The 19,027-nt window shown below is 35.4% G+C and overlaps 1 protein-coding gene across 2 annotated transcripts in view; it reads left to right on the top strand.

The window, feature by feature from the left end:
- CLGN (calmegin) overlaps positions 1 to 19,027 on the top strand; it is a 49,115-nt gene that overhangs the window by 11,050 nt on the left and 19,038 nt on the right. For both annotated transcript variants that reach the window (XM_045798936.2, XM_045798935.2), the window contains exons 2-8: positions 2,233 to 2,385; positions 4,420 to 4,493; positions 5,153 to 5,211; positions 8,247 to 8,388; positions 12,033 to 12,114; positions 13,549 to 13,741; positions 16,654 to 16,843. In XM_045798936.2, coding sequence (XP_045654892.2) covers positions 2,242 to 2,385; positions 4,420 to 4,493; positions 5,153 to 5,211; positions 8,247 to 8,388; positions 12,033 to 12,114; positions 13,549 to 13,741; positions 16,654 to 16,843 — 884 coding nt within the window. In that variant the 5' untranslated portion in view covers positions 2,233 to 2,241. The remainder of the gene's footprint in view (positions 1 to 2,232; positions 2,386 to 4,419; positions 4,494 to 5,152; positions 5,212 to 8,246; positions 8,389 to 12,032; positions 12,115 to 13,548; positions 13,742 to 16,653; positions 16,844 to 19,027) is intronic.

The raw sequence follows: 19,027 nt of genomic DNA, 5'->3' as shown, positions 1-19,027 counted from the left end.
AGAACAAAGGGAAAAAAGAAAGAAACAAACCAAGAAGCAGATTCTTAACTATGGAGAACAAACCGATGGTTACCAGGGGGGAGCTGGGTGGATGGATGAGGGATACAGGCATGGGAGATGAAAAAAAGAAGAGTTCTAATCACTTGGGCTAACTGTATGGAAGAAAACGTTTTATAATCCGACGTTTCTTTTTTAAAAACAGCTTTATTAATACATTGTACACCTTCAAGTTCATATGTTTAATGTATGAAAGTGAATGGGTTTTAATACATTTACAGAGTTATGTAACTATTACCATATCCAATTTTAGAACATTTTCATTACCCCTTAACCCTTTCTTCCCACTCCTTTCCCTAGGCACTCACTAAATCTATTTTCTGTTTCTGTGGATTTGCTTGTGTCTTTTTGTTTTATTACTGGCTTCTTTCACTCAGCATGATTTTTGAGATTCATCTATCTTATAACATATCTGTAATCCATTTTGTTTTATTGGTAATAATATTTTATTGTATAGATAGCCAACATTTTGTTTAAGCATTAGTTGATGAACTTTGGGTTGTTTCTACTTTTTGGTTATTTTGAAAAATGTTTCTTTAAACATCTATATTTAAGTTTTTGGGTAGACACCTAACAGTGGAATTGCTAGGTTGTAGAGTAATTCTATTTTTAACATTTTGAAGAACTGCCATAAGAACTCCCAAAACTTGCATCATTTTACATTCCTGCCAGCAGGGTATAAAGGTTCCAATTTCTTTACATCCTCTCAGCACTTGTTACTGTCTTTTTTTGATTATAGCCATTCTGGTCGATGTAAATTGCTTATCTCATAAAGCCGGTGTTTCTTTAGCAGACCCATGTAGGGTCTATAGACATTTTCTGGAAGATCTAAGAGTTCTAAGAATTTACTTTTTTAAAAAATTTTTCACGTTGATGGTAACTGGAAAAAAAAGTGATAGGACTGTACGTGGATCACCTACCCACCTTATAACCAAGAACTGGCACACTCTTTCAGTGTCCACGTTACTTTGTGTTTAAAAGGCCATTGGCACCAAACAATAAAACTTGAATTTTAACATGTTAGTGGGAATAGAGCAAGGCGTAATTATACAAATCATATATTTCTCCCAAGAGCAGCCAAATTATATTTGGTTTCTGCTCAAGTGGTGCTATAATACGGAATGGACATTTTGCAGGACTTAAATAGAGAAATGGTTAGATTATTGAGTTATCAAAGTATTACAATATATGTAAAAGAACATTATCCATCTTAGTGCACCTGATTGCAGTTCTGATTGTTCTTTACCTGTGATTTGGTTCATGAAAAGACTGTCACATTGAATTGTAATAAAATTATTTTTCTTTAGTTTTTTTTGGTGTTTATATGTAAATGTGCTTTGGCTTTGTAATTATGAAACTCTGGTTGTATGTTTGTATATACTTAAGCAACATTGTAATAAAAAAACAAACATTTGAGAATCATTATCCTTATTTCTTTTAAAGGGGTCCACATATTTTTTTTAAAGATTGTATTTATTTGAGAGAGAGACAGAGACAGAGACAGTGAGAGAGAGCACAAGCAAGAAGGAGAGGGAGAAGCAGGCTCCCCACTGAGCAGGGCCCAATGCGGGCCTTGATCCCAAGAGCCTGAGATCATGACCTGAGCCAAAGGCAGACGCTTAACCGACTGAGCCACCCAGACATCCCAGGGATGCACATATTATTTGAGTTTCATAATCACTATTGTTTATATCTTTAAGTTTAAATGCTCTTTGTTTTTTAAAAGATTTTATTTATTTATTTATTTATTTATTTATTTATTTATTTATTTGAGAGAGGGAGACGGAGTGTGAGTGTGAGTGCGTGCCTTCGCAGAGGAAGGGCAGAGGGGAGGGAGAGAGAGGAACAAGCAGACTCTTTGCTGAGCAGAGCCCTAGGTGGGACTGGATCTCAGGACTCTGAGACCAGGACCTGACAGCCGCTTAACCAACTGAGCCACCCAGTTGCCCCTTGGCTCTTTGTTTTTGGAGGCAGGTGGGTAGCTCTAGAATATGTGTCTTGTGGGATTTGAAGTTTGTGTTTTTATTTGTTCGAAGTTTAATTTAAGTAATTTTGTAAATGATTTGTTTTAAAAGCTACCCTAAAGGCAGTATTAAAGAAAAATTATTTCTTTGTAAGTATACTTACATATTTTTCCACAACTTTCATTTTCACTGATAACTTTTAACTTCACAGGTAACCAGTATGCATTTCCAAAGCTTTTGGCTATGTTTGGGTCTTCTGTTCACCTCAATTAATGCAGAATTTATGGATGATGGTGTTGAGATGGAAGACTTTGATGAAAATTCAGAAGAGGTTGATGTGAATGAAGGTGAACTCTCCTCAGAGGTAAGGTTATTGAGAAATGAGTTGTAAGCTATTCCTTGACAGGATGCAGAGGAGAGTGACCTCTTAAGATTCATTTCAGTTCTAAGAGTATTCATTTTCTAAACAAATAGGAAAACACTGTTTTTTCCCAACGATTTCTTGCTATGTTTTAGAGTGCCTGTGTATGACAGAAATGTATGCATTGTACCTAGCACCGTTTTATTACAAAGAAAATACGGGGAAGGAGTTTACTATCAGCACAGGAATTTGTCACTGCTGAGGGACTGGTGGACTTCTATCTAAGAGAAAGGTTTTCAATCTTTCTTCTGACGTTGCCAGCCCTCTTCAGATAGGAGATAAGGTAGTATAATTTGCAGTTCTCCTACAAGTACAGGAAGTCGGTTTCCTTATTTCTCTGCGGAAAGGAAATGCTAATAAGGAGGATGAATTAGAAAGGGAAGTGATCATGAGGTAGGCCTTTAATAAGGCTCACCCGTGTTTGTGGCTCAGCATTGTTAAGATGTGGTTTGGGGGGGGGACTAACAGGAGTCTGAAAAGCCTTGTGGAGATTTTTGTACATCCTGACAATCCAGAAGAATTTTACACTGAGGAATATTCATAGATAATATTGGGACAAGCAGACATTTTTTCAGAGATCTTTTTGATGGTAAGAATGCATCAATGGTATCGTGCTAGCAGCTGCTTAAAGGGCTGAGGACCATAGCATATAGCTTTTACAGACTTCGCCTCACTTAGAGAGTTTTTTATCTGCGAAGGAAAGTGTTGTTTAGCTGTTTAAGCTAAATATTCTTTCTCTTGTTAAATTTTAAACTCCACAAGGACATTTCGTTTAAAACCTACTTATGCAACCTACAGAAGTAAGTAATCAAAGCGCCGATGACTGACGTAGGGCACAGCTCCTGCAAGGGTCGTTGGAGGTTAATACTTCAGAGGAGTTGGGAGATACCTACCACTTTAACTGCATTTGGTGATATTTGAAAAAATGATAGGAATGGAATCTTGACCTTTCAGTGATTATGTGGAATTGTGTTTGATTATTGATTTCCACACCCCTTAAAGAGACAGGAACTGTACTATCAGGTTGGGGTAGAGATAGTGAATAGAAAAAATACTTCTGCATCCTTTTCCCTAAAGGCTGAGAAAAGAAATCTCATAATCATACAGGTAAAATCACAGCGATGCAGTAAGGGCCCAAATTGATCTGTTACTTTAGGCAAAATTTATTCATTCATCATCAGTTCCAATTATCTTTTGAATCAAATTTGTCAATGAATTGTTCTGTTGGTATGTTCTGTATAGCACCGCAGTTAAGTGTATAAGCTTTGGAGCCAGACAGCCTGAGCTCCTATCATGTCCTATAACTATCTAACTGTGCGACAGTGGATGTAACGTGGGTGCAGTAATAACATTTTGCTCAAAGAAGTCTTACGCGGATTAAAAGAACCACCATATCACCACCACCAATACCATTATCATCACAGCAGCTGACACTTACAGGGCCCTTGAAACCGTGCTTTGCAGATAATTGCTTTGCAGTGCTTTCTCTATTGAATCGTTTTCTTCTTTGGGTTCCTAATCTCTCAAAATGGTATCCTCATCCTCTATCATGTAACAGTGAAATTTAAGAGTTAATTTTAAACTAGTCTACGTGCTTGCTACATTTTTCATCTTATATGTGTTGGATCTTGGTATTTCCTCTATTTCTAATGATTTGTATTCTCAAATATTGTCACCTGTTAGGATCCTTTCAAGGCCATGTCATGAGGCCTTCTCTAACAGAGTTTTCCCCATCCCTCCTGTGTTAGAAGGAATCAGTGTATTCTCTGTTTGCACTTACAGCATTTTTTTTCTGGCATTGTATCTCTGATGCTCTCATATCTTACTGCACTAGGATACGAAATTTTGAGGCCACATCACCTTTTATGTTTTTTACTTATATGTGCATTACATACTGTGTTCTTAACTAGTGAGATTATTTAATTAAAATATTTGCAAAGATGAATAACTTTAGATTTAAAAACATCTATTTTCTAGATTAAATATAAGACACCTCAACCTATAGGAGAAGTATATTTTACAGAAACTTTTGATAGTGGAAGGTTGGCTGGGTGAGTATTCAAGAGAATGTTTTCTTTGATTTAATTAGCTTTTTTGAAGTTATTGGTTATTGGTCTATGAAAATTGCCTCTACTACAAAACTATAAAAAATGTTAAAGTACTTTATTTGGCAGTGTGAACCAGTACCTTGATGCTTTTTTGTTATTGATAGAAATGTTTAACTTGAAGAGTTACTCATTTATACAAAGAAAATAATACAAATGAATTATGAATATAAAGTAAAAATTTATAAAATTTCTTCATTCCTAAAGACATATTATTAATCTGATTTCAGATGACAAATTCAAATTACTGTTCCGTCCTAAATATTGGTAAAAAAAATAAATGTTACTATTTATTATTATATACTAGACACTGTCCAAAGTAGGTAGGTAGGTACTATCTTTATCTCCATTTTACAGGTGGGGAAACTGAGGCTTAGTATATCTTATATATGATCATACAACTAGTAAATTGTGGATTCCAAATAGGATTTAACCCTAGCCTTGCAAGATTCTATATGGGCATATTTATTTAGCCTCTAAGCATTTATTTTTTAATGAGAAGTTACTGTTGAGTAATGTTTTGTTGTATTTCTAATATGCATTGTGTCTATAAATTGCTGGTTTTATTTTTAATGATATGTATTTGTTTTTATCTTTATTTACAGGTGGGTCTTATCAAAAGCAAAGAAAGATGATACAGATTCAGAGATTTCCATATATGATGGTAAAATATTTATTTAAATATTCACTAAAACTAGAATGACCGTGAGTTCACTAGTTTTTGAGATTATGTTTCTATTATATATTTCTATTCTATTTATATATAAATATATATGTAATATATATTCTATTATATTTCTATGATATTTTAAGATTATTTCTATATTTCTAATAATATATATGTACACTATTTGGGGTCTGGGGCCCCATCATGCTTCACAACAGAACGTTCAGTCTTTTGTCTCCTTTTGATACTTCCGGAAGTCCCTGGGTGATCCATGCTTAAGCCGCCATCTGGTTTCCTAACTCAAAAGAGTTGAATTTTCACTCCCCTGCGGTAGTCACTGCATGTCCAGCAGCAGTGTTTCTCCAGCTCCTGCTGTTCTCTGTTGTTTCATCTCGAGCATGGGCACATCTACATCAAGTTGTAGCTGAGGGCAAGATTCTCCTCGCCAGTGCAGAGCAGCGTCATTTATAAAGCTACAAGATATGTGGGTACTGCTGGAGCCCGCATCTCCAGGCCTTATATCCACTGTCACTGGGTCTCTGCTAGGAATATCTTCAGGCTTAGCCATAGAGAGAAATGTCCTATATGCAAGGGTCTTTTCTTCCCTAACAGGACTTTTTCGGAGTATGATGAAAGAATTTCTTCCTCCTCCTCGTCTAAAATCAACCTCCTCCTTGGTTGTACCCTAAAGCAAGATCAGCCTCTTCTCAAGGTGACTGATCGTGGAAATTCCCTCTCTCAGAGGACTTCGTACCCATAAGGATGTGACCTCACACACAGACTCCAACAGGCTGTAACATGAGGACAATGCGTGTCAACTGTCTACTTTCTTTTCCTAGTTCATTTAGTGTGAGATGAAGATTGTATGCATGTCTTCCTTTTATAATTTCATTGATTGAAAAATCAGAGAAGTACAATCCAGTTTTAGCTAAGAAAATGAAACCATTCCCGGATAGGAGAAAACAAAGGCCGCCATGCATACAGTTGCAGATATTATTTCTTATTTTAAATTTTTTTTTGTTTTCCCCAAATCAACCTTTTTTAAAAAATTTAAGTTTAGTTAATTAACATATAATATATTATTTGTTTCAGGGGTACAGGTCTATGATTCATCAGTCCTATATAATACCCAGTGCTCATTACAACACATACCCCCGCCCCAGTGTCCATCACCCAGTTACCCCATCCCTCAACCCCTTTCCCCTCCAGCAACCCTCAGTTTGTTTCCTGTGATTAAGAGTCTCTTAAGGTTTGTCTCCCTCTCTGATTTTGTCTTATTTTTTCCTCTTTTCCCCTATGATCCTCTGCCTTGTTTCTTCAATTCCACATATGAGTGAGATCATATAATAATTGTCTTTCTCTGATTGACTTATTTCACTTAGCATAATACCCTCTAGTTCCATCCACATTGTTGCAAATGACAAGATTTCATTCTTTTTGTTGGCTGCGTAGTACTCCATTGTGTGGTATACATATACATCTTCTTTATCCATTCACCTGTTGATGGACATCTGGGCTCTTTCCATAGTTTGGCTATTGTGGACATTGCTGCTATGAATATTGGGGTGCAGGTGTCCCTTCAGATTACTACATTTGTATCTTTGGGGTCAGTACCCAGTAGTGCAATTGCTGGGTTGTGGGGTAGCTCTATTTTCAACTTTTTGAGGAACCTCCTTACTGTTTTCCAGAGTGGCTGCACCAGCTTGCATTCCCACCAACCAGTGCAGGACGGATCCCCTTTTTCCACATCCTCGCCAACATCTGTCGTTTCCTGATTGTTAATTTTAGCCATTCTGACTGTTGTGAGGTGGTATCTCATTGTGGTTTTGATTTGTATTTATCCCTGATGCCGAGTGACGTGGAGCAGTTTTTCATGTGTCTGTTGGCCATTTGGATGCCGCCTTTGGAGAAATGTCTCATCTTCTGCCCATTTCTTGATTGGGTGATTTGTTCTTTGGGTGTTGAGTTTGACAAGTTCTTTATAGATTTTGGATACTAGCCATTTATCTGATACGTCATTTGCAAATATCTTCTTCTATTCTGTCGGTTGTCTTTTGGTTTTGTTGACTGTTTCCTTTGCTGTGCAGAAGTTTTTTATTTTGATGAAGTCCCAATAGTTCATTTTTGCCTTTATTTCCCTTGCCTCTGGAGATGTGTCTAGCAAGAAGTTGGTGTGGCTGAGGTCACAGATGGATTCCTGTGTCAGATTTAGGCCTTTCATCCATTCTGAGTCTATTTTGTGTGTGTTGTAGGGAAATGGTCCAGTTTCATTCTTCTGCATGTGTCTGTGCAATTTTCCCAACATCATTTGTTGAAGAGACTGTCTTTTATTCCATTGGATATTCTCTCCTGCTTTGTCCAAGATTAGTTGACCATAGAGTTGAGGGTCCATTTCTGGATTCTCTATTCCGTTCCATTGATCTGTGTGTCTGTTTTTGTGCTAGTCCCATACTGTCTTGATTATTACAGCTTTGTAATAGAGCTTGAAGACCGGAATTGTGATGCCACCAGCTTTGGTTTCCTTTTCGACATTCCTTTGGCTATTCGGGTCTTTTGTGGTTCCATACAAATTTTAGGATTATTTGTCCCAGCTCTGTGAAAAAAGTTGATGGTATTTTGATAGGGATTGCATTGACTGTGTAGATTGCTCTAGGTAGCGTAGACATTTTAACAATATTTGTTCTTCCAATCCATGAGCATGGAACTTTTTCCATTTCTCTGTGTGTTCCTCGGTTTCCTTCATGAGTGTTCTATAGTTTACTGAGTACAGATCCTTTGCCTCTTTGGTTAGGTTTATTCCTAGGTATCTTATGGTTTTGGATGCCATTGTAAATGGGATCTACTCCTTAATTTCTCTTTCTTCTGTCTCATTGGTGTATAGAAATGCAACTGATTTCTGTGCATTGATTTAAAATTTTGTTTTCTTTTTCCCAAATAATCTGTCATGAAAAAATCTTATTGGTCACTGCTGGTAAATAATTAGTAAGTCAGTGTTTTGGGTTTTAGTTTAATTAGTTTGTTTTATATTTTAGGAAGATGGGAAATAGAAGAATTGAAAGAAAACCGAGTGCCTGGTGATAGAGGCCTGGTACTGAAATCTAGAGCAAAGCATCATGCGATAGCTGCTGTATTAGCAAAGCCCTTCATTTTTGCTGATAAACCCTTGATCGTTCAGTAAGTTTTATTATGTTTTTCATTACTTTTTCTGAAATTTGTGTTAGTTTTGTATAATTTGGCTTCTGAATATAGTCGTAATGGGTATAAAATGGGCATAAAAATCCAGATTTCTTTTTCAGTTTCACTTATTTAAATATACAATGCATGTGTGTACACAGACACTCTGAGGTTTTGAGGGAAAGCCAGGTTGATTTAAAAATTATATAATATATATGTAATATAAAAAATTCTGCCACCATGGACTATAAAATACATACTAAAATAACCATTTTTATTTTAACTCTTTTCTTAAAATTACTTGCTCTGAGGATATTAACTTCAGTATATTCAGAATAAAACCATAAATGTTGCTGTTAAACCAGGTATAAGATTCAAAGGAAACATTTATTTTAAAAAGGACATGCGTATATAGATCAGTGTCTTTCCACCTTTTATTTTTTTAATTTTTAAAAATTTAAATTCAATTTAATTAACATACAGTGTATTATTAGTGCCAGAGGTAATTCAGTGATTCAGCAGTTGCATATAACCCCCAGTGTTCATTCCATCAAAGGGCACATGTTTTCACAGACAATCCTTCCCTCCCCTCACCCACAACGTACCATAAACTAGTTTTATTACAATGTTGCTTACATGTATACTGTCATAGAATCAGGTATAAATTCTTCAAGATTCACCTACATAAATTGGATATAAAACAAGATAGATCTATACAAATATAATTACAAAGCTGATAAAATTCAAATTCAAAACAAAGAAAAGGAAATACGTAAATGTTATTTTATCCGTTATGTTAGAAGATTTGGCTGTCCAAATTTAATGACAACACAAATATTAACTGTGAAGTATATCACTCTAGAATCCCTTCAGGTTTTTTGTTAACATGTTACACATGTTCCTACATAGGATAACTAAAATGCCATTTTTGTGTTTTAGAGATTTAAAATAATATGGCATTTGGTGTAACTGGCTTCATTTCTCACTTGTGTCGCTTTGGCTTAGTTGCACTGTCACGTCAATAAATATAAAGTTTTAAATAATGTCAAAGAGTATGTGACTATTATTATAACAAATTAAAAATATTTTTACAAGTACTTATTGGAACTAATATTTGAGCTTGATATCATTTGTCATTATTCAGGGTTTGGCTTTTCTTTTTTCTTGAAAGTTTGAAAGTAAATCCTATTATTCTGTTGAAACTTAGTTGAATAGAATATCACTTTCTATTTTGACCTTTTGTGGCTTAAATGAAAGAGTAAAGAAAAATAATAGAAAGTGTAATATTTTCAGAGTAAAATGAATCAAATTTAGTATTTTCAGAAGGTATAAATCACTGCTAGGGAAGTAAGCAAAAGATAGAAGCAAAGATTGGATAATAAGTCTAGAAGAATTATTAAGTAATTGTGAAATTATGTCCTGAAAAAAAGAAAAGGGGTCCAAGAGGAATTGAATAGCAGTCTTTGATATGCTTAAAAACAACTCAAAGAAGGAGAATGAGTGTCTTCTCTTAATATTGATAAAATGAAATGGGATAAAGAAATTTTATATTAACTACAATAAATACAATGGATTCATAATATAACTTTACTCTAAAGCTGCTTTTCCCAAATGGTGTACATGTTAAAATGCATTATGTGGTCATGTAAGTTTTAGTAACAAAGAATATCCTAACTGTAGACATAAGGAAGCATATTTGCTTGCCCATTAATGACTTGGAGAAGGAAGTTCTACATGCAAAAACCTGTTTTGAACTTCAGTATTGTGTCCTCCAGACATATTTGACCACAGAATTTTCCCCTGTAATGATAATTACTACTTCATAGGACCGTGTAGGGAATAATACTCTCAGAAAATAGGGTTGCCACATACTCTTACACGTCTTCGTTTTTCCTGTGACGAAGGAATAGCAGCAGTCGAGCTATAGGACACACATTTCACTGATCTCTAATCCACTACAAATTGTTTACATTAGGCACAAGTTCATGATTTGAAAACTCTGGAAGTTTGCAGTGTAAGAAATAGACATAATGATTGGGTCTAGGCATATTACAACCACAAAGCTGTGTTCATATTTATGGAGACAGTTTATAACATTTTTTTTCAGTTCTTACCTTTTCACAGAACGCTTTGTCCTTATATCACCTATAATAAAACTATCTTTTTATTTTATTTTACCTAAAATAATATTTACCTTTCATTCATGCTGTGCACCATTTCTTTTACTTTATAGTCTATAAAAACATGTTCCATGAGAACAAATTTGTCACCTACTGCTTAAAAATAGTGACAAGGCTTTGAGGAAAACAAACTGTCCTTTATTTGAAAAATGAAAATGAACAAACCCTTTCTTTTGATCATAACAGAATTAACATTTTGGGCATCTGCCCATTGCCGTGCATGGTATTATTTAAGCATCACAATCCTTTGAGGTCCTTGAGCTTGAATAATGTGGCTTTACCCCCACGTGTCACTAGAGTAAGTGGCAGAATCAAGAATAAATCTCAGGTCTCTCTGGCTCCAGAATACATGATGGTAACCACCGTTGTAGACGTCTTGAGAAACAAAGCAGAGTAGAGAGGAGGGGGAAGATCACCATAATCTGGCAACTCAGACAATCACTTAAAATTTTACTGTATTTCCTTTGTTCTTTTCAGTGCAAAATATATACACTAATTAGGTTCAAACTGTCAGAGTTTTGTCTGCTATTTTTCTCTTGCTTTTACTTTTGTATCACTGCAGTTTTTTTTTTTTTTAAGAATCATTTAAAAACTCCTGTTGTTTCTCTAGTTTTCATCTCTTTTTCCCGGAATTCATCAAACCGAGTCACAACCGTTTTGGTTTTTACTGTTTTTCTCTCTGAGGGCTATTTCATTGATTATTTCACATGAAATTCAATAATTTACCAAAAATTCCTCCTAAATACTGCTTGATATGTCTGTGTCTATTGCCTAAACAAGACCATTTCCTTTAAAAAAACAAAAACAACAACAAAATCTTTTTCTGAAAGTGACACAGCGTTGCAAATCCATGAAAAGGCTCTCACGTCAGTTCACTCTTTCTGTCGTGCTTCCGTATTTCCTGGCTGTTAAGGTGTGAAATACTCCAGGTTATTGATGGATGATGAACTCTCTTTGGCTAGAGGTATTTAATTAAGTGTACAAGTTAATTAATATGGTTTAGGTATAGTTGAGTTAAAATACAAATTAGTGAACTGGATCTATCTAAGATCTACCAGCAGTTTCTTAGAAATCTGTTGCTGTAGCTATGGTCCTTATAATCTTCATTTTGTAGTTTATAAAGAAATATGTATGTTGTATACCTTATCTGAATTTGAAGTTTCCTGCTATAGTTTTAAAGTATCTTATCCTTACTTCAGCAGTATTGATGGAAAAAAATTATTTCAGCAAGTTGGTTGGCTTTTCTGTAGTTGATTATAATAATTCTATTTTTAGTGTTTTAAGGATGTGCATAGAACAAGCATTTCTGCCTCTTCCCTACACATTGTGCGTATGCTTTGTAAGAGCTTTCTGGTGATGTAAAACATTTATGTGTAAATGAATTGAGAGTAATACATTCGATTTTGAAGAGCAATTAGTAATTTTTTATTTATCAGCAGTATGATTCTTTTTCCCTTCATTTAGATATGAAGTAAATTTTCAAGATGGTATTGATTGTGGAGGTGCATACATTAAACTCCTAGCAGACACTGATGGTTTGAATCTGGTATGATATTTTAATGTTTAAGAAAACCTTATTAAAGTTAATGTTTTTAAGGAGTAATCGAGAAAACTGAAATTTTTATTTTCAGCTGAAATCAAAAAGAACCTTAAAAACCTTTAACCAGCATGAGTTTATATAGCTTGCAGAGCGTGCCTTCAAGTTTCCTACACAACCGTGTTCCTTGATGGCATCAGTTTTGTAATCTTTAGCAACATAATAAAGTTTGCCACGTCTATAAGTAAAAAATAACATGGTGCTTATAAATGTCATCGGAAGATCAGCTTAGAGTTACTTTCTTTACAAATTAAGAATTGGAAGTTTGTTCGGAGAAGTAAAATAACAGAGCAAAGCAGTAAAACGAAACGGCCAAAGAACCACATAAAAAAGGTGGGCCAGTTTAGGGGCTGGCAGTCCACAAAAAATAATGGGGGTAAAAATGTTTTGAGAATGAAGCGAGTGTATCAGGTTGGAGACATTTCTTGTAGCATTCTCCTGCTGGGGGCTGGGTCCAGGCTTCTGCATTTAACAGACATAAGATAAATGAGACATCAGTGAGATATTTGTCCGAATGCATGGCTGTGCATAGGCTGTGAAACATGGACTGAAGGATTCCTGTTACTATTATTAGGATTAGTTAAAGGGGAGGCCAGTTGTAGTGTATGTTGAAGCTCTGGGTTTGGGTGTCATAAGGTGACCATCATTCAAAGGTAATAATGACATAATAAAATTAAATGCTAGGTATTTTTCTAACTACTTTAGCTGATTAACTCAGTTAATCCTCAGAGAAATGTTATAAGGTAGGTGCTGTTATTATTTTCATATTGAAAAGGTAATGAAAGGGGACTACAGTAAGGCTAAGAAATTTACTCAGAGCCACATACAGCTGTTTAAGTGGCAGTGGTAGGATTTGAACCCCGGTATCTGACAACAGATCCCATGCTTTTAACTAATAGGCCATGCCAAATAAAGAGAAATTAGTAGTAGTAAAACAGGGAGCATGTCTCTGTGTCTATTTTTGTGTCTGAATCTCTCTTCACTCTGTGCTCAGGAAGGTCATTTTCCGCTGTCTTCTTGAATGAGGAGTCACATTGTAGTCTTAAAGTCATAAGTATGCTTTCTCTATGCTTAATTTTCTTAACAAAATATTAATAATACAGATTTACATAAAGTAACTAAAGCTGCTTATGACGTTGGTAGGGTGGTTTCAGCTTCTCTCCTACATTTTTAGGAAGGAAGTAGCATGTGCATTTTTTAAGGAATCTTTTTTTGAAATAAAAATTTTCTTTTTTCCGCATCCTTTATTGTCACTTGTGTCAAATAATTCTTTGGTGATTTAGCATTTAATACATTTTTATAACCTCTACCCAATTGGATAGAATAGAAAAATTCATTAAATACTCGAATTCTGGACTAATCCCAACACATCTCTCTTTGAAGGAAAACTTTTATGATAAAACATCCTATACCATTATGTTTGGACCAGATAAATGTGGAGAAGATTATAAACTTCATTTTATCTTCAGACATAAACATCCTAAAACTGGAGTTTTTGAAGAGAAACATGCCAAACCTCCAGACGTAGACCTTAAAAAGTTCTTTACAGACAGGAAGACTCATCTTTATACCCTTGGTATATCCTTTTAATTGATTCATTAATTCAAAAATATTTACTGACTACTGATATTTTCATGGCAGGTGCTTTGGGAGAAACAAACATGGATCCTACTTTTAAGGAGCTTATCTTTTCAGGATAATTATAATGCGTGTGGTGCAGGTAGAAAGTAAAGTGCCATATGAGAGGTGCAGGTGAGGTATGAGTTCAAAAGCAATATTCCTTCCAGTTTGGGGACTCAGAGAAAACTTAGGAAAGGAGATTATATATTAACTAGTTTTGAAGTGTGGCTAGATCATGGAAAATAGGAAGAGAGAAGGATATTTTAGGTGCGATGACATTAGTGGTGCTGTAAGATGAGGAAACTGGAAAATAAGATTAAAGAGGAAGAAGTCCTTGATGCCAAGCTCAGAAGCTTGGACTTTCCAGGCCATTGTGATTGTTGTTAGATCCTACCTCATGGTCCTCGTGGCACATATTTAAACTTTGAAAGAGAAAGTATTGAGCAACCACTTCATTAACATATTTAGCTTTACTTTAGTAAATAGGAGGTTCCATAGACATTGAGCAGGAGTAACATAACAAGGGATTGTTTCTCCTCTTCCCAAGTATGTGTGGTTATGGAGCTTTGATGTGTCCGTGATTATTTAAAATCACAGCGTGTCTGGACCTGACAGGCCAACTCTGTCTAGGACTAAGGTACTTCAGTTTCCTTTCCAACGACTGCAATTGAAGAAACGTTCATGTCTGCCAAGGCAATGACCAATTTTATTTTTAATGTCAGCATTGATAGTAAAGAGCTTTTTTTGAAATTAGAAAATAGAACTGGATGTTTTGGGGCACATAAACTATAGAGATAATGAGAAATTATAACTAGAACAGGACGAATGAATTTCATTAGACTTTGTACAAACTTGGTGAAAAGCAACTTGGTGTAATATATCAAAGACCGTAAGTTTATGTGTTTTGAAACCACAATTCCATTTTCAAGAATTTATCCAAAGAAAATAATCTGGAAGAAAGAAAATGAGCTATGTGTAAAAATATACTGTAAACTTAAAGCAACCCGAATGTTACAGTAGGAATTTTATATACAGTACAAAAATGATACCTATGGAAGTGTTCAGCAACAGGGGAAAATGCTTATAATATTAAAATGTCAAAAGAAAATGAGATTCAAAGTGGACGTGTATCACCATGGTGGCCATTAGACAAATTACGCAGTTCTAGAAAGACTAGAAAACCTGATACATATCGTGCTCTGTGCTAGGTACTTTGCTTAGAACCATCATGTGAGGTGAGCAGTTTCTCTCTATTTTACCTTAACTTGGGTTAAGTAACTTGCTCTAGGAAATAAAATAACTGGTAGGACTAGAATCGAAATTCAAGTCTGACTCTTAAACATTTGCTTTCTTACTACTACACACAAAAACTTTGTTGTACTAGGATTATTGAATGATTTTTTAAAAATTTTTCTGTAATACTATTATATCTTTATAACATCATTTTGTAGGATGTTCTAAGAACCTTACAGAGTACCTTAAAAGGCTTTATAATCCAATGCCTTTTACTGTAAATTCACTTAAAATATTTGGTACAGTTTTAGACAAAGACATCTTTTCACATATGAGTATTTGTTACATGCTTTTTTGTTTCAACTGTAATTTTTAAAAATTTCAGTTGCAAAATTTATTCACATTATTTTCAAGATTTTTCTTGAGAAATGCCTTTTTTTGGAATCAGGAAGAATCTAGTACTTTTTTTACATTAAGATCTTACTCTTAGCTCTACTTAAATCTTGACTTTTCCTTTGGGTGGTAGTATAGTTTTATAATCTCAGCTGTAATAGAGGAGGAAACATGAAGGAAAAGAGAAGGGAGAAAATATTGAGTGTTTGCATTGTTTGAGTTATCAGTATAAATTGTAGTATTTGATATTGATATAAGTAACTTGGTATTGTTGTGACTGAAACCTCTGGAGATTGTTCTTGCTTCAGAACTACTTCTTCAGAAAGTGGTAGCCCACTTGCTAAGTCAGGATGGTCTTGACATTCATTGACAGCTCCTACTTCCTTAGCTTACTGAAAGCAAGTGTTAGGCATCTATTTTCTTCTACCATTCTTTGCAAAGATATAAAGTATATCCAGTGACCCCACCCCCCAAGTTTACAGAAGGAAGAGAGAACTTTTATTTTGTCATTACAATGGAAAAGGGGGTTCATTATGAAACTTTGGGCTTGCGTACTTTTAGAGAGCTAGAATTCACCTCCCAACAGACGTAAGTGTAAGCTTGAATATTTTCAATCATCCTTAAGATATTTTACACTACAGTGTATGAATCGTTGAATTTGAAATGCCAATGAAATTTTCTAGGAAATGATAGTAATGTATCAATGTGAATTCCCTGATTTTGGTGACTAGATTGGGGTTATGTAGGGCAATGTCCTCGTTTGTAGGAAATAGACATTAAAACATACAGGGATGGTGTGTGTGAAGTCAGTAACTTACTCTCAAGTGGTTCATGAAAAAATTTCTTTTTAGTGCACTTGCAACTTTTGAAGTTTGAGATAGTTTCAAAAAGTTATTTTGAAATACTGAAGAAGATTGGATTGCATTCTATAATTATAAAGAAGTGAAGCTGACTGATTGTGAGAGTCCCAAACTGAGTTAGGTATTGGATGTTCTTTATTTGAGAAGTATGGGGCATTTCATTAAATTATTTTTATTACTTAAGACAAAATTTTGTATTTGGTTTTAGACAACATTATAACTAGTTATCTTAACATACTTTGATTTAATACATTGTAATTCCTCGATTTCTGGTTGACAAAAAAATTTACCCATGAAATTTAGGGTAGTTTTCTTATTTAGAAAATTACCTTTAAAATGTCAGTCATTATGATAAGTGTAATATATTTAAATTGGTCTTTAGTGATGAATCCAGATGACACATTTGAAGTATTAATCGATCAAATAGTTGTAAACCAAGGAAGCCTACTAGAAGATGTGGTTCCTCCTATCAGTCCTCCCAAAGAAATTGAAGATCCCAATGATAAAAAGCCGGATGAATGGGATGAAAGAGCAAAAATCCCTGATCCTTCTGCTGTCAAGCCCGAAGACTGGTAAGTGAAGAATTCAGTAGCAAAGCATTAGTTGGTGGAATTCAATAATGCGATATTCCATATAAGTGAAGTTTACAACCAGTGAAGCATACTCTTTTAAACATTAAAATTACTTATTTTGACTATTATGGGTGAAATACTTTTCTACAATAGATTTTGTAGGGACACGTGGGTGGCTCAGTCAATTAGGGTCCGAATCTAGGTTTCGCCGCAGGTCATGATCTCAGGGTTGTGAGATTGAGCCCTAAGTCCAACTCTGCTCTGGGCATGGAGCCTGCTTAAGATTCTGTCTCTCCCTCTCTCTTTGCCCCTCCCCTCCAAAAAAATCGATTTTGTATATCCTTGCCTTTTAATTATCTAAATTTTCATTTTAATTAATATTTTAATTTTCATGCCTTGTTCAGTATCTTTTTTCTGTTTCCAATGCTGTGTATGTGTGTATGTGGGGGGAGTCCCATGAATCTAAAACACCAACGCTTGACTTTTAATTCCTGGTCTGATCTTTATCATATATGTGTGTGCGTATTTTATACAGTTAGTCTTTTCAGTTAATGATTATTGGCCTTAAAATAGCCACTCATTCGACATCTTATAAAACTATATAGGATTCACTCATACTAGACTGCTTAGCTGAGTATTTGTGTTGTTTTCATGCTACAGGATTATGAGTGTTTTCCTTAAAAGAAATGTATTCAGTTCCTGAGTTCCCATAGCTATGAGTTCAGCTGGTGAGAGCTACCTGTCCGCTCACCCTAACTCACCCCGTTGTAGGAGGCAGGACGCTGAGAGCGGCTGGCTGCCTGGCTCTGGCTCAGGCTGTCTCCTGCAGTTGGAGTCGGGCGTTCATTGGAAGGTTTGACCCTGGCTGCTGGAGCATCTGCTTCCCTTTTTCACCGGCTTATGTGGCTGCTGTCAGGATGTGTCAGTGCCTTGCCGCTTGGGCCTCTCCTTCTGTGCGGTCCTGGCATGGTGGCTAGCTCCCCCAGAGGCAGTGGCCACAGAGAGGGAGAGAGCACAACCACAGAAATCATGGCGTCTTTTGTAACCTAACCTCAGAAGTGACCTGTCATCACTTCATCACTTCAGCTGCATTCTGTTTGTCACACAGGCTAACCCTGTCTGGTCATAAAGGTATAAATACTAAGGTATAATATGAAGGTATTATATGGGTATTATACCTTACTCTACGAAGGTATAAATACTAAGTATGATTTTGTTTTTTATTTCTTTTTTAGAGGGCTGGGGAGGGGCCGAGGGAGAGGTAGAGAGAGAATCTTAAGCAGGCCCCACACCCAGCATGGAGCCTGATGCAGGGCTCGATCTCACAACCCTGAGATCCTGACCTGAGCCAAAATCCACAGTTGGATGCTTAACCGACTGAGCCACCCAGGCGCCCCACAATGTATGATTTTTAAAACTTCTGTTCTCAGTTTACTAAAGAGTTTTGTTTTTTTCCATGATTGGGTGTTGGATTTTGTAAAGCACTTTTGTGCATCTGGTGAGATGACCATGTGGGTTTTCTCTCTTATTTTCTTAGCGTGGTGTATTATATTGATTGATTTTCAATATTCGACTAACCTTGCAGTCCACCTGGTCAGCAAATATTGTCCTTTTTATATTTGTTGGATTCTCATTGTGTGTTTTCTGTCAGATTTATCAAAGTATACTTTTCATATAGGCTAATTCCTTTATTTTAGACATACAGTTCTATGAGTATTGACAGACATACACAATGATGTAACTACTGCCACAATCATGATATGGAATATTTCCATCATCCCAAAAAGGCCCCTCACGTCCTTTGTAATCAGTTTCTCCCACCCTTATCCCCTGCAACCACTGATCTGATTTTTTGTCTTTTAGAGCTTTTCCTTTTCCAGAATATCATATAAAATGGAATCATGTGGTATATAGCTTTTGTTTCTGGTTTCTTTCATTTAGAATAATACTTTTTGAAATTTATCCATAGTTTTGTGTTTATCAGTGGTTAGTTTTGTTTTAGGGATTTATAGGGATTCAACATAATTTGTTTATCTAGTTACACATTGATGGAAATTTCGGTTGTTTCCAGTTGGGGCAATTTTGAATAAAACTGTTATAAACACTTGTGGACAGGGATTTGTGTAAACATAATTTTTCCTTTTTCTTGGGTAAATACCTAGGAGTGCGATTGCTGGATTATAC

Source organism: Ursus americanus, chromosome 13 (genome assembly GCF_024610735.1).
Source record: "Ursus americanus isolate L20-20 chromosome 13, mUrsAme1.1.p, whole genome shotgun sequence".
NCBI lineage: Eukaryota > Metazoa > Chordata > Mammalia > Carnivora > Ursidae > Ursus > Ursus americanus.
This window is presented reverse-complemented; position numbering and strand designations above follow the sequence as displayed.